This window comes from Ranitomeya variabilis, chromosome 1 (assembly GCF_051348905.1).
Source record: "Ranitomeya variabilis isolate aRanVar5 chromosome 1, aRanVar5.hap1, whole genome shotgun sequence".
Classification (NCBI taxonomy): Eukaryota; Metazoa; Chordata; class Amphibia; order Anura; family Dendrobatidae; genus Ranitomeya; species Ranitomeya variabilis.
Window position 1 is genome coordinate 915,279,769 of NC_135232.1, and position 13,515 is coordinate 915,293,283.

The 13,515-nt window shown below is 44.2% G+C and overlaps 1 protein-coding gene across 7 annotated transcripts in view; it reads left to right on the forward strand.

Annotated features, from left to right (window-relative positions):
- Positions 1–13,515, forward strand: part of ADAD1 (adenosine deaminase domain containing 1) — a 245,787-nt gene that overhangs the window by 150,977 nt on the left and 81,295 nt on the right. For all 7 annotated transcript variants that reach the window (XM_077279075.1, XM_077279073.1, XM_077279069.1 and 4 more), the window contains 2 exons: positions 4,514–4,639; positions 13,379–13,505. In XM_077279075.1, coding sequence (XP_077135190.1) covers positions 4,514–4,639; positions 13,379–13,505 — 253 coding nt within the window. The remainder of the gene's footprint in view (positions 1–4,513; positions 4,640–13,378; positions 13,506–13,515) is intronic.

Genomic DNA, 13,515 nt, shown 5'->3' on the forward strand with positions numbered 1-13,515 from the left:
CTTTTCTTCCAGACAAGAAGCGGGTCGACATTATAAGAAAAATTCACCATTTTTCAAAAAGCCGAGTGTCCATCAGAGACGCAATGAAGATCCTGGGGTTGATGACGGCCTGCATTCCTTGTGTCAACTGGAGTCAATTTCATTCTCGTCACCTACAGAGAGCAGTCCTCACTTCCTGGGACAGAAGACAGACATCTCTGGACAGGGAGTTCCGTCTTTCCCATCAGGTCAGACGATCCCTCCGATGGTGGACGGTCCCCGAAAACCTGCAAGTCGGGGTACCATGGATCCTCTCTCCGGCTATCACGGTGACCACAGACGCAAGTCAACAAGGATGGGGTGGTCAGGTCCTAGGAAGATTTTATCAAGGACAGTGGAACCCAGAGGAAAGCATGAATTCCTCGAATCACAGAGAACTTCACGCCGTCTGGAAGGTCCTCTATTCAGCCCAACATCTGCTAAAGAACAAGCACCTGAAGGTTTTCTCGGACAATACAACGACGGTAGCCTTCCTACGGCATCAGGGGGGTCCGAGGCATCTAAGATTACAGCATCTTGCAGATTGAATCTTCAGGTGGGCGGAGGGAAGAGTTCTCTCGATTTAAGCAGTTCATCTGGAAGGATCAAGGAACCAGGTGGCGGATTTTCTGAGCAGGAGAAAGCTGTCAGCCATAGAATGGGAGCTGAACAACGAAGTTTTCATCGAACTATGCCGGCGATGGGGAACTCCAGAGGTGGATTTATTTGCCACCAGAGAGAACGCAAAAGTCAGAACCTTCTACTCACTAAACCCTCGGGAAGGTCCGACAGGAGTAGATGCACTTTCCCAGTCATGGAGCAGGGGTCTCTTATACGCCTTTCCCCCTCTTGCACTTATCCCAAGAGTCCTGAGGAAGTTATACGAGGACAGAGCTCAGGTCATCCTAGTGGTTCCGTTCTGGCCCAAGATGAGCTGGTTCCCCTTATTGAAGAAGCTAGCAGTGGAAAAACCTCCTATTTCTTCCAAAAAGAAGAGATCTACTTCTCCAGGGCCCGGTTCTTCATCAGGACCCAGACAGCCTCCAATTAGTGGCTTGGATCCTGAGCGCCAAATCTTGAAAGCAAGAGGTCTATCGGAAGAAGTCATCTCCGTTCTCCAAGCAAGTAGAAAGCCAGTGACCTCTGCAATTTATTTAAAAATTTGGAAGAGGTTCTGCAGTTTTTGTGGAGATACGATAGTTGATCTTGATCGCCCTAACATTCCCAAGATCCTTGATTTTTTGCAGCAGGGGTTTAGAAAGGGTCTTAAACCAAGTACTCTGAGGGTCCAAGTGGCAGCCCTCAGTGTATTTTATGACTCCTCTCTAGCCTCCCACCCCTGGATTGCTCGTTTTTCCAAGGCAGTCTTAAGGCTGAGGCCCTTGATCAGGAAAACCATCCCACCTTGGGATCTTAACCTGGTCCTTAATGAGTTATGCAAAAATCCCTTTGACTTAGCTGAGGATATAAACATCTCTAATCTTTCTCTCAAAACGGCGTTCCTAGTGGCTAAGAGACTAGGGGAACTCCAGGCTCTCTCTATTCAAAACCCCTATCTGCAAATTTTTGAGGATAGGCTAGTTCTAAAACTTGACCCAGGCTTCCTTCCGAAAGTCGTCTCAGACTCAAACATAAATCAGGAGGTAGTACTTCCATCTTTCTGTCAGTTTCCCAAAAACCAGAAAGAAATGTTTTATCATAACTTGGATGTTAGGGAAACTGTCCTTAAGTACTTAGAGGCGACTAGGGCATGGAGACAGGATACTAATTTGTTTGTTCTATTTGGAGGCCCAAATAAGGGGAAAAAAGCCTCAAAATCTACCATTGCTAGATGGATAAGGTCCACTATTAGCCTAGCTTATAAAGCACAGGGTAAGAATCCCCCAGACAACTTAAAGGCTCATTCATCTAGGGCGATAGCCACCTCATGGGCAGAGAAAGGGGGGGCTTCGGCAGATCAGATCTGCAGGGCTGCCTCCTGGTCTAGTCTCAGTACCTTTTCCAAGCATTACAAACTAGACGTAGTGTCATCTCAGCTAGCCTTTGGCAGGAAGGTGCTTCATGCAGTAGTCCCGCCCTAGAACCAAAAAGTCTCCTTTGGTACTTCTCCATGGTGCTGTCAGGTGGTGACCTGGAAAACGGTAATTAGACATACCGGTAATTATATTTCCAGGAATCCATCCTGACAGCACTGGTAGTTCCCTCCCTATATTACATGTAATGCATACTTATGTGAAGTAACATTTGTATAATGTTTGTTATGTTCAAATAAATTCTTTTTTGCATCCATCCAGAAGTATTACTTTGGAAAATCACTGAAGGGTGGAAGGGGGAGGGTCCTTTTGAACTCTCGTGGTTTCCTGTCCCACTACGGATAAGAAGGACGTCCTCCATGGTGCTGTCAGGATGGATTCCTGGAAATATAATTACCGGTATGTCTCATTACCGTTTTTTCAACAAAAATCATTTTTGCCCCCAATTTTTTATTTTTCCAAGAGTAACAGAAGAAATTGGACCCCAAAAGTTATTGTGCCATTTGTCCTGAGTACGCTGATACCCCATATGTGGGGGTAAACCATTGTTTGGGCGCATGGCAGGCTCAGAAGGGAAGGAACGCCAGATTTTACTGTTATGTTTTGCAGGTTCCATGACCCACTGGGAGAGCCCATGAGGTGCCAAAACGGCCCATAAGTGACCCCATTTTACGAATTACACTTCTCAATGAATTCATCTATGGATGCAGTGATCATATTGACACCATGGGTGTGTCACAGAATTTTATACCATTGGGCAGCTATGCGGAGAGACTCGGGAGGAACTGAGCGCTATTTGCCTATTTAAGTGAATGGGTCTGTGCACATGTCAGTGTATTTCCATGGACCGTATCCCTGGGCAAAACACGCTGACATGTTTGTTTTTTAATGTAAGCACAGACCACAAAACATACACATAACACACATGGATGTCATCCACGTGACACGCATCGACGCCGAGGAAGAAGCGTTACAGTAAGCGCTGTTCCCCAGCTCCGGTGGCTGAACATGGCTCTCCTCATTCTTCCCTGCTCTGCTGACGATCGGCACAAGCAGGGGAGAATGATTCTTTTTTTTTTTTAATGGGGGGGGGGGGGAGCATTTATAGCATTCCACGTGTGGTAAAATTGATAAAGCTGTCTTCGGGTTAGTATGATTACAGCGATACCTCATTTATATCATTTTTTTATATATGTTTTGGTGCTTTTATACAATGAAAACTTAATATAAAAATAATTATTTTTTGCTTTTTTTATGGTGTTCACTAAAGGGGTTAACTAGTGGGACAGTTTTATAGGGCGGGTCATTATCATTACGGACGATACCAAATGTACTTTTATTTAGATTTTTTTTCTTTCAAATTTTTATTTAGTGATAGAATAAATATTGATTTTTATCTTTACAATTATTTAAACCATTTTTTTTTTTTAAATTTCATTCCAAGTTTTACTTTGTCCCACTATGGGACAATCATTTTGTTCAGGCTGATCGCTTCTATAGCATGCAAATCTGCATGCTATAGAAGCCGTCAGCGCTGCAGATACTGCACACTGACCTGAGAGACTTCCTGATCATCACTGTGCATGACAGGAAGTCTCTCAGCTCTGGAGACCCAGATGTCGTCTTGACGACATCGTATCTCCATGGAAGCGGTCAGGACTCCGATCCAAAGGCAGAGGGGCTGTCAGTCCCTGTGCCGGCTCCAGAACGCTGCGATCATGTTTGATCTCAGTGTTCCGACAGTTAAATTGCCGGAAGCGGTCTGTGACTTAGTGCCGGTTGTCAGCTGTGAGAATCAGCTGACACTCGGCCGCACACCACTCATGTGCGCGGCCGATCGACGGTGACGTACTATCCCGTCCATGGTCAGATGGGCACATGGACTTGATACTACGTCTGATGTCAGAAAGGGGTGAAATCCTTTGCTTGTGTATTATATTTTCAGGTTGTACCATTCCAGTGGATACACAGCATTTGTGCTATTTTTTTTTTTTTTTTAAACATATGCTAATTACCTTTTAGGTTTGGTAATAACCGTACATGCTACTCAATGGCAGATTTGCTTATGCATGCCAAGTGCATCACCTATACCTCTACTTGACTGTAGTCTAAATTTTTTCACGTGAACAGCAGATGGGCACATGTCTATGATGTTGCCACCTACTGGGCACATAAATTGTCTCTTCTAAAACAGAGATTACTTACTGTAACTCTTGAGTCGGGTACTTAATGGTCGAAGGTTGAATGGGCACTTAAGACCAACATGCAGCCTGTAGACCATTAATTGCTCATCACCGTTCTGACTCAATTGCCAAACTACCCTAAAAATCTGTCTTCAATTGTTTTTACATTTTAAGAAATTAATGTTTTAATTATAGAACATGCTTCCTCTAATAAGCTGTGATATATTTCAACTTAAAATTGCTACTTAAATTTGTTGTGTTGTGGTATTGTTTTTCCAGAGAAGCGTTCTTTTGTTCATGACCAGATAACGCAAGTGATAAAACAAAAGTTTACTGAACTGGTATCCAAGTATCCAGAATATGAAAACTGTGGCAATTCTTTGGCTGCATTTGTAATGGAAACAGGTAAGACTTTTAAGATGCATAAATCGCACACTAGAAATAAATAGCACTAATCAATATCCAAAAACCTTTTAGAATATGAAAAATTAAAGCAAATTATGTTTATGTAGTCAGTGCTAGGATAGAGGCTGACTGTTGCGCAGCTGTGACCTGTATCTTTGCAGCGGTTGGAGCTGAGATTTTTAAAAGACTGGTGTACATTAAATACTGTGGTAAAACAGTTTATAGTATATAGTATATAATAGACCATTGTAGTAAAAGGTCTATGGTGGTGTCATTGGTCTTTGTATAGAATGTAGTTTCATGTAGAGGTAATGGTGATATTATAATATTATGTTTTTGCTGTGTAGTGGTGATAGTAGTTGGCAACTCGGAGCATCAACTCCCTCCATAAGTTTTCTATGGGATTAAGGTCTGGACGCTGGCTAGGCCACTCCATGACCTTAAAGGGAATTAGTGACCCCAAAATTCGCCTATAAGCTAAGGCCACCGTCATCAGGGGCTTATCTACAGCATTCTGTAATGCTGTAGATAAGCCCCCAATGTAACCTGAAAGAGAAGAAAAATAAGTTAGATTATACTCATCCAGGGGCCGTCCCGGTGCGGTCCGATGGGCGTCGTGAACCGGGTCCAGCGCCTCCCATCTTCATACGATCATATCCTCTTCCTTGCTACCTGCCGCTGCTCCTGCGCTGGCGTACTTTATCTGCCCTGTTGAGGGCAGAGCAAAGTACTGCAGTGACCAGGCGGCGGGCCTCTCTGACCGTTCCCGGCGCCTGCGCACTGCAGTACTTTGAAGGAGCCGCTTCAGGAAGCAAAGAAGAGGACGTCATCGTATAAAGATGGGAAGCGCTGGACCCGGACACTGGAATGGAATGGCTGTCAGACATGTAGAGATGGTGATTTTTAGAAAACTGTGCAGTGGTCTCTTAAGAGCTGTATGTAAATTATCTCTTCCATGCTGTGGGCATGCGTCGTTTTGACGGTTCGGCGACCACAGCAAATTGCAACGCCGCACCGTCAAAACGACGCATGCAGAGGCATCCGCACACATCGGCATGGCCTGCGTACCTAATGGTAAAGATAGGTTACGCATGCCGGCGGAGCTGGCCGGAGGAGGTGCGGCGGTGGGCAGAGCTTCACTTAGCACATACGCAGCCCTCCGTAGCACCTCCATCCGGGCACTGCCTCCTCTGCATTCATTTACGTCCCCAGTGCCTGCTTTGTAATTTTTTTTTCGGGCATGCACATTTTGCGCTGCCCTTCGACTTTCATCACATGATGGGAGCTCACAGCGCAGGTGATGGGGACATTAATGAAGGCACAGGAGGCGGCGCATGGAGGAAATGAGTGATGGCTGGGAGGCCCCCCGGACAGACTACAGGTATGGCGGGCAAATTATAAAAATGAATATTTCAGCGTTGGAAGGGACCCCAAATAAAAGAGCCACCTTGACAGAGTGCAGTATTAGTGCTGCACAAGGTGGCTCTTTTAGTGAAAAATGCTAGGGAGGGTGACAGGTTCCCTTTAACGGACACATGCAGATTCCTCTCAGCTTCAACTTCCATCTCGAGGGCAGCCAGTGTTGCAGTAAAACAAAGCTCAGAGAGCTGTAAAAAATGTGTTGTAAGAATACAAAGTTCAGTTCTGCTGTTCTGTTAGTTATTTGTCTCACACTAGAAATGCCACCTTTTATTTAACCCCTTCCCGACCTCCGCCGTAGTATTACTGCGGAGGTCGGGTCCCCTGCTTTGATGTGGGCACTGGTGGTGAGCTCACCTCAAAGCCGGGACATGTCAGCTGTTTTGTACAGCTGACGTGCGCGCATTAGCCGGTAAAATCGCGATTCACCCGCCGCTATTAACCAGTTAACCCTGTCAGCGTCTGACAGTGGTATTTAACCGGCGCTTGCGGCCGGAAATGATCGCATCGCCGACCCCCGTCACTTGATCGCTAAACGGTGTAGCGAGAAAAAAATTCGAAATGCCAGAATTACGTTTTTTTGGTCGCCGTGACATTGCATTAAAATGTAATAACGGGCGATCAAGAGAACGTATCTGCACCAAAATGTTATAATTAAAAACGCCAGCTCGGCACACAAAAAATAAGCCCTCACCCGACCCCAGATCACCAAAAATGGAGACGCTACGGGTATCGAAAAATGGCGCCTTTTTTTTTTAACCCCTTCACCCCCAAGGGTGGTTTGCACGTTAATGACCGGGCCAATTTTTACAATTCTGACCACTGTCCCTTTATGAGGTTATAACTCTGGAACGCTTCAACGGATCTTGGCGATTCTGACATTGTTTTCTCGTGACATATTGTACTTCATGATAGTGGTAAAATTTCTTTGATATTACCTGCGTTTATTTGCAGAAAAAATGGAAATTTGGCGAAAATTTTGAAAATTTTGCAATTTTCCAACTTTGAATTTTTATGCCCTTAAATCACAGAGATATGTCATGCAAAATACTTAATAAGTAACATTTCCCACATGCCTACTTTACATCAGCACAATTTTGGAACCAAAATTTTTTTTTGTTAGGGAGTTATAAGGGTTAAAAGTTGACCAGCAATTTCTCATTTTTACAACACCATTTTTTTTTAGGGACCACATCTCATTTGAAGTCATTTTGAGGGGTCTATATGATAGAAAATACCCATGTGTGACACCATTCTAAAAACTGCACCCCTCAAGGTGCTCAAAACCATATTCAAGAAGTTTATTAACCCTTCTGGTGCTTCACAGGAATTTTTGGAATGTTTAAATAAAAATGAACATTTAACTTTTTTTCACAAAAAATTTACTTCAGCTCCAATTTGTTTTATTTTACCAAGGGTAACAGGAGAAAATGGACCCCAAAATTTGTTGTACAATTTGTCCTGAGTACGCCGATACCCCATATGTGGGGGTAAACCACTGTTTGGGCGCATGACAGAGCTCGGAAGCGAAGGAGCGCCATTTGACTTTTCAATGCAAAATTGACTGGAATTGAGATGGGACGCCATGTTGCGTTTGGGGAGCCCCTGATGTGCCTAAACATTGAAACCCCCCACAAGTGATACCATTTTGGAAAGTAGACCCCATAAGGAACTTATCTAGAGGTGTGGTGAGCACTTTGACCCACCAAGTACTTCACAGAAGTTTATAATGCAGAACCGTAAAAATAAAAAATCATATTTTTCACAAAAATTATTTTTCGCCCCCAATTTTTTATTTTCCCAAGGGTAAGAGAAGAAATTGGACCCCAAAAGTTGTTGTACAATTTGTCCTGAGTACGCTGATACCCCATATGTGGCGATAAACCACTGTTTGGGCGCATGGGAGAGCTCGGAAGGGAAGTAGCACCGTTTGACTTTTCAATGCAAAATTGACAGGAATTGAGATGGGACGCCATGTTGCGTTTGGAGAGCCACTGATGTGCCTAAACATTGAAACCCCCCACAAGTGACACCATTTTGGAAAGTAGACCCCCTAAGGAACTTATCTAGATGTGTTTTGAGCGCTTTGACCCACCAAGGGCTTCACAGAAGTTAATAATGCAGAGCCGTAAAAATAAAACAAAAATTTTTTCCCACAAAAATTATTTTTTTAGCCCCCAGTTTTGTATTTTCCCGAGGGTAGCAGGAGAAATTGGACCCCAAAATCTGTTGTCCAAGTTGTCCTGAATGCGATGATATACCATATGTGGGGAGAACCACTGTTTGGGCGCATGGGAGGGCTCGGAAAGGAAGGAGCGCCATTTGGAATGCAGACTTAGATGGAATGGTCTGCAGGCGTCACATTGCGTTTGCAGAGCCCCTAATGTACTTAAACAGTAGAAATCCCCCACAAGTGACACCATGTTGGAAAGTAGACCCCCTAAGGAACTTATCTAGATGTGTGGTGAGCGCTTTGACCCACCAAGGGCTTCACAGAAGTTAATAATGCAGAGCCGTAAAAATACAACAAAAATTTTTTCCCACAAAAATTATTTTTTTAGCCCCCAGTTTTGTATTTTCCCGAGGGTAGCAGGAGAAATTGGACCCCAAAATCTGTTGTCCAAGTTGTCCTGAATGCGATGATATACCATATGTGGGGAGAACCACTGTTTGGGCGCATGGGAGGGCTCGGAAAGGAAGGAGCGCCATTTGGAATGCAGACTTAGATGGAATGGTCTGCAGGCGTCACATTGCGTTTGCAGAGCCCCTAATGTACCTAAACAGTAGAAACCCCCCACAAGTGACACCATGTTGGAAAGTAGACCCCCTAAGGAACTTATCTAGATGTGTGATGAGCGCTTTGACCCACCAAGGGCTTCACAGAAGTTTATAATGCAGAGCCGTAAAAATAAAACAAAAATTTTTTCCCACAAAAATTATTTTTCAGCCCCCAGTTTTGTATTTTCCCGAGGGTAACAGGAGAAATTGGACCCTAAAAGTTGTTGTCCAATTTGTCCTGAGTGCGCTGATACCCCATATGTGGGGGGAACCACCGTTTGGATGCATGGGAGGGCTCGGAAGGGAAGGAGCGCCATTTGGAATGCAGACTTAGATGGAATGGTCTGCAGGCGTCACATTGCGTTTGCAGAGCCCCTAATGTACCTAAACAGTAGAAGCCCCGCACAAGTGACCCCATTTTGGAAACTAGACCCCCCAAGGAACTTATCTAGATGTGTTGTAAGAACTTTGAACCCCCAAGTGTTTCACTACAGTTTATAACGCAGAGCCGTGAAAATAAAAAATCCTTTTTTTTCCCACAAAAATTATTTTTTAGCCCCCAGTTTTGTATTTTCCTAGGGGTAACAGGAGAAATTGGACCCCAAAGGTTGTTGTTCTATTTGTCCTGAGTACGCTGATACCCCATATGTTGGGGTAAACCCCTGTTTGGGCACACGGGAGAGCTCGGAAGGGAAGGAGCACTGTTTTACTTTTTCAACGCAGAATTGGCTGGAATTGAGATCGGACGCCATGTCGCGTTTGGAGAGCCCCTGATGTGCCGAAACAGTGGAAACCCCCCAATTATAACTGAAACCCTAATCCAAACACCCCTAACCCTAATCCCAACGGTAACCCTAACCACACCCCTAACCCTGACACACCCCTAACTCTAATCCCAACCCTATTCCCAACCGTAAATGTAATCTAAACCCTAACCGTAACTTTAGCCCCAACCCTAACCCTAACTTTAGCCCCAACCCTAACTGTAGCCTTAACCCTAGCCCCAACCCTAGCCCTAATGGGAAAATGGAAATAAATACTTTTTTTTTATTTTTCCCTAACTAAGGGGGTGATGAAGGGGGGTTTGATTTACTTTTATAGCGGGTTTTTTAGCGGATTTTTATGATTGGCAGCCGTCACACACTGAAAGACGCTTTTTATTGCAAAAAATATTTTTTGCGTTACCACATTTTGAGAGCTATAAATTTTCCATATTTTGGTCCACAGAGTCATGTGAGGTCTTGTTTTTTGCGGGACGAGTTGACGTTTTTATTGGTAACATTTTTGGGCACGTCACATTTTTTGATCGCTTTTTATTCCGATTTTTGTGAGGCAGAATGACCAAAAACCAGCTATTCATGAATTTCTTTTGGGGGAGGCGTTTATACCGTTCCGCGTTTGGTAAAATTGATAAAGCAGTTTTATTCTTCGGGTCAGTACGATTACAGCGATATCTCATTTATATTATTTTTTTTATGTTTTGGCGCTTTTATACGATAAAAACTATTTTATGGAAAAAATAATTATTTTTGCATCGCTTTATTCTCAGGACTATAACTTTTTTATTTTTCTGCTGATGATGCTGTATGGTGGCTCGTTATTTGCGGGACAAGATGACGCTTTCAGCGGTACCATGGTTATTTATATCTGTCTTTTTGATCGCGTGTTATTCCACTTTTTGTTTGGCGGTATGATAATAAAGCGTTGTTTTTTGCCTCGTTTTTTTTTTTTTTTTCTTACGGTGTTTACTGAAGGGGTTAACGAGTGGGCCAGTTTTATAGGTCGGGTCGTTACGGACGCGGCGACACTAAATATGTGTACTTTTATTGTTTTGTTTTTTTTATATTTAGGTAAAGAAATGTATTTATGGGAATAATATATTTTTTTTTTTTTCATTATTTTGGAATATTTTTTTTTATTTTTTTTTACACATTTGGAAATTTTTTTTTTTACTTTTTTACTTTGCCCCAGGGGGGGACAATACAGATCGGTGATCTGCCAGTTTGCATAGCACTCTGACAGCTCACCGATCTGATTGAAGTGCAGGCTGCTTCACAGTGCCTGCTCTGAGCAGGCTTCTGTGAAGCCACCTCCCTCCCTGCAGGACCCGGATCCGCGGCCATCTTGGATCCGGGTCTGGAGCAGGCAGGGAGGGAGGTAAGACCCTCGCAGCAACGCGATCACATCGCGTTGCTGCGGGGGGCTCAGGGAAGCCCGCAGGGAGCCCTCTCCCTGCGCGATGCTTCCCTGCATCGCCGGCACATCGCGATCATGTTTGATCGCGGTGTGCCGGGGGTTAATGTGCCGGGGGCGGTCCGTGACCGCTCCTGGCACATAGTGCCGGATGTCAGCTGCGATATGCAGCTGACACCCGGCCGCGATCGGCCGCGCTCCCCCCGTGAGCGCGGCCGATCGGCTATGACGTACTATCCCGTCAAGGGTCAGATAGGCCCAGGTCACCTCGACGGGATAGTACGTCAAAGGTCACAGAGGGGTTAAAGCAAAGTTTGGAATTTTTGTTTTACCACTTAGATAAAATGTAACCTAGTCATGTTTGGTGTCTATGAACTCGTAATGACCTGGAGAATCCAAATGGCAGGTCAGGTTTAGCATTTAGTGAACCTAGCAAAAAACCCAAACAAAAAACAAGTGTGGGATTGCACTGATGTCATTGAAAAGTGCAACTTGTCCCGCAAAACAACAAGCCCTCACATGGCCATATTGACAGAAAAATAAAAAAAAGTTATGGCTCTGGGAAGAAGGGGAGCGAAAAACTAGAACGCAAAATTGGAAAAGGGCAAGGTCGTGAAGGGGTTAAAGTAAGCTCTGGAGGCAAATTCTAATGCAAGTCTATGTCCGTCTCATAGCACTGAACAGCTCAGTTAAATAGGATTACTCAGGATTAAGACATCAGATCCCAGATATCAAGGTATCATTTTATTCAGTTTCCTATGACCTTCATGCCCATATAGGTGTCTTAGTAGTGTTGATCCTACTAACAGATTCCCTTTAACCCCTTAGTGACCTAGCCAATTTTGACCTTATTGACCAAGCCAAATTTTACAATTCTGCCAGTATCAATTTATGTAGTTATAACTGTGGAACGTTTCAACGGATCCCACTGATTCTGAGATTTATTTTTTTTTCATGACATATTGTGCTTCATGATAGTGATAAAATTTCTTCAAAATTACTTTCGTTAAGGCTACTTTCACACTAGCGTTAACTGCATTACGTCGCAAATGCGTCGTTTTGCCGAAAAAACGCATCCTGCAAAAGTGCTTGCAGGATGCGTTTTTTCTGCATTGACTAACATTAGCGACGCATTTGCGACGCAATGACACACGTCGCAACCGTCCTGCGACGGTTGCGCCGTGCTGTGGCGGACCGTCGGGAGCAAAAAACATTACATGTAACGTTTTTTGCTCCCGACGGTCCGCTTTTTCCGACCGCGCATGCGCGGCCGGAACTCCGCCCCCACCTCCCCGCACCTCACAATGGGGCAGCGGATGCGCTGGAAAAATGCATCCGCTGCCCCCGTTGTGCGGCGGGGACAACGCTAGCGTCGGGGACCTCGGCCCGACGCACGGCGACGGGCCGAGCCCGACGCTAGTGTGAAAGAAGCCTTATTTGTGAAAAAAATGGAAATTTGGCGAAATTTTTTACAATTTCAGACAATTCTTATGCCCTTAAACTTTTATTTTCACAAGTGTAACAGGAAAAAATGGACCCCAAAATTTGTTGTGCAATTTCTCCTGAATACGCCGATACCTCATTTGTGGGGGAAATCTACTGTTTGGGTGCAAGGCAGGGCTCGGAAGGGAAGGAGCTCCATTTTACTTTTTCATTGTAAAATTGCTGGAATAATTAGCAGACGCCATGTCGCTCTTATAGAGCCCATGATGTGCCTAAACAGTGGAAAACCCCCACAAGTGACCCCATTTTGGAAACCACGCCCCTCAAGGATTTTTCCCTGGGTTATAGTAAGCATTTTGAACCACAGGTGCGACACATTATTTGATAACATTAGTTCGTCTTATTGAATACGTCGTCATTAGTGTTGAGCGCAAGTGCTCGCTACTCCAGTTTGCATCGGGTGCTCAGATATGCACCGAATATAGAGGGTGCCTGCCCTGCATTTTTCACGATTGTTAGGGTATGTGCCCATGGTCAGGAATCAGCAGCGCTTTGAACGCAGCACATGTCCGCTGCGTCCAAAGCACTGCCGGCTGTTGAACCCAGGTTGTGTGCACTCATTGTGTGCAGGAGCTGTGGACGTCAGAGCAATGTTTGACTGTGAGGGTCTCACAACCCAACCTATCAGAAACACTGTTTCACATGTATATAAAAACTTTCTTAAAATTACAGTTACACCAGACATAAAGGGACATTTATTTGTGTTTTTATTGACCTTTTACTTTCTTCTTTCCCTGTTTTCGTATTATTCAGTAACTTGTGATGTCAAAATTTGGATTTGAAATAATATTTTGGACTTGAAAATTTTAAGTTTGAGAAAAAAAACTAGTTTTCTTTGCTTTTTAGATGGAAAACAGTGGGACGTTGTTGCATTGGGTACCGGAGAGTCAAATTTTGGACAGAACACTCAAAATGATGGGAGAATTCTTCATGATTCACATGCTATAGTCTCAGCAAGGCGTTCCTTACTAAGGTATTTAATA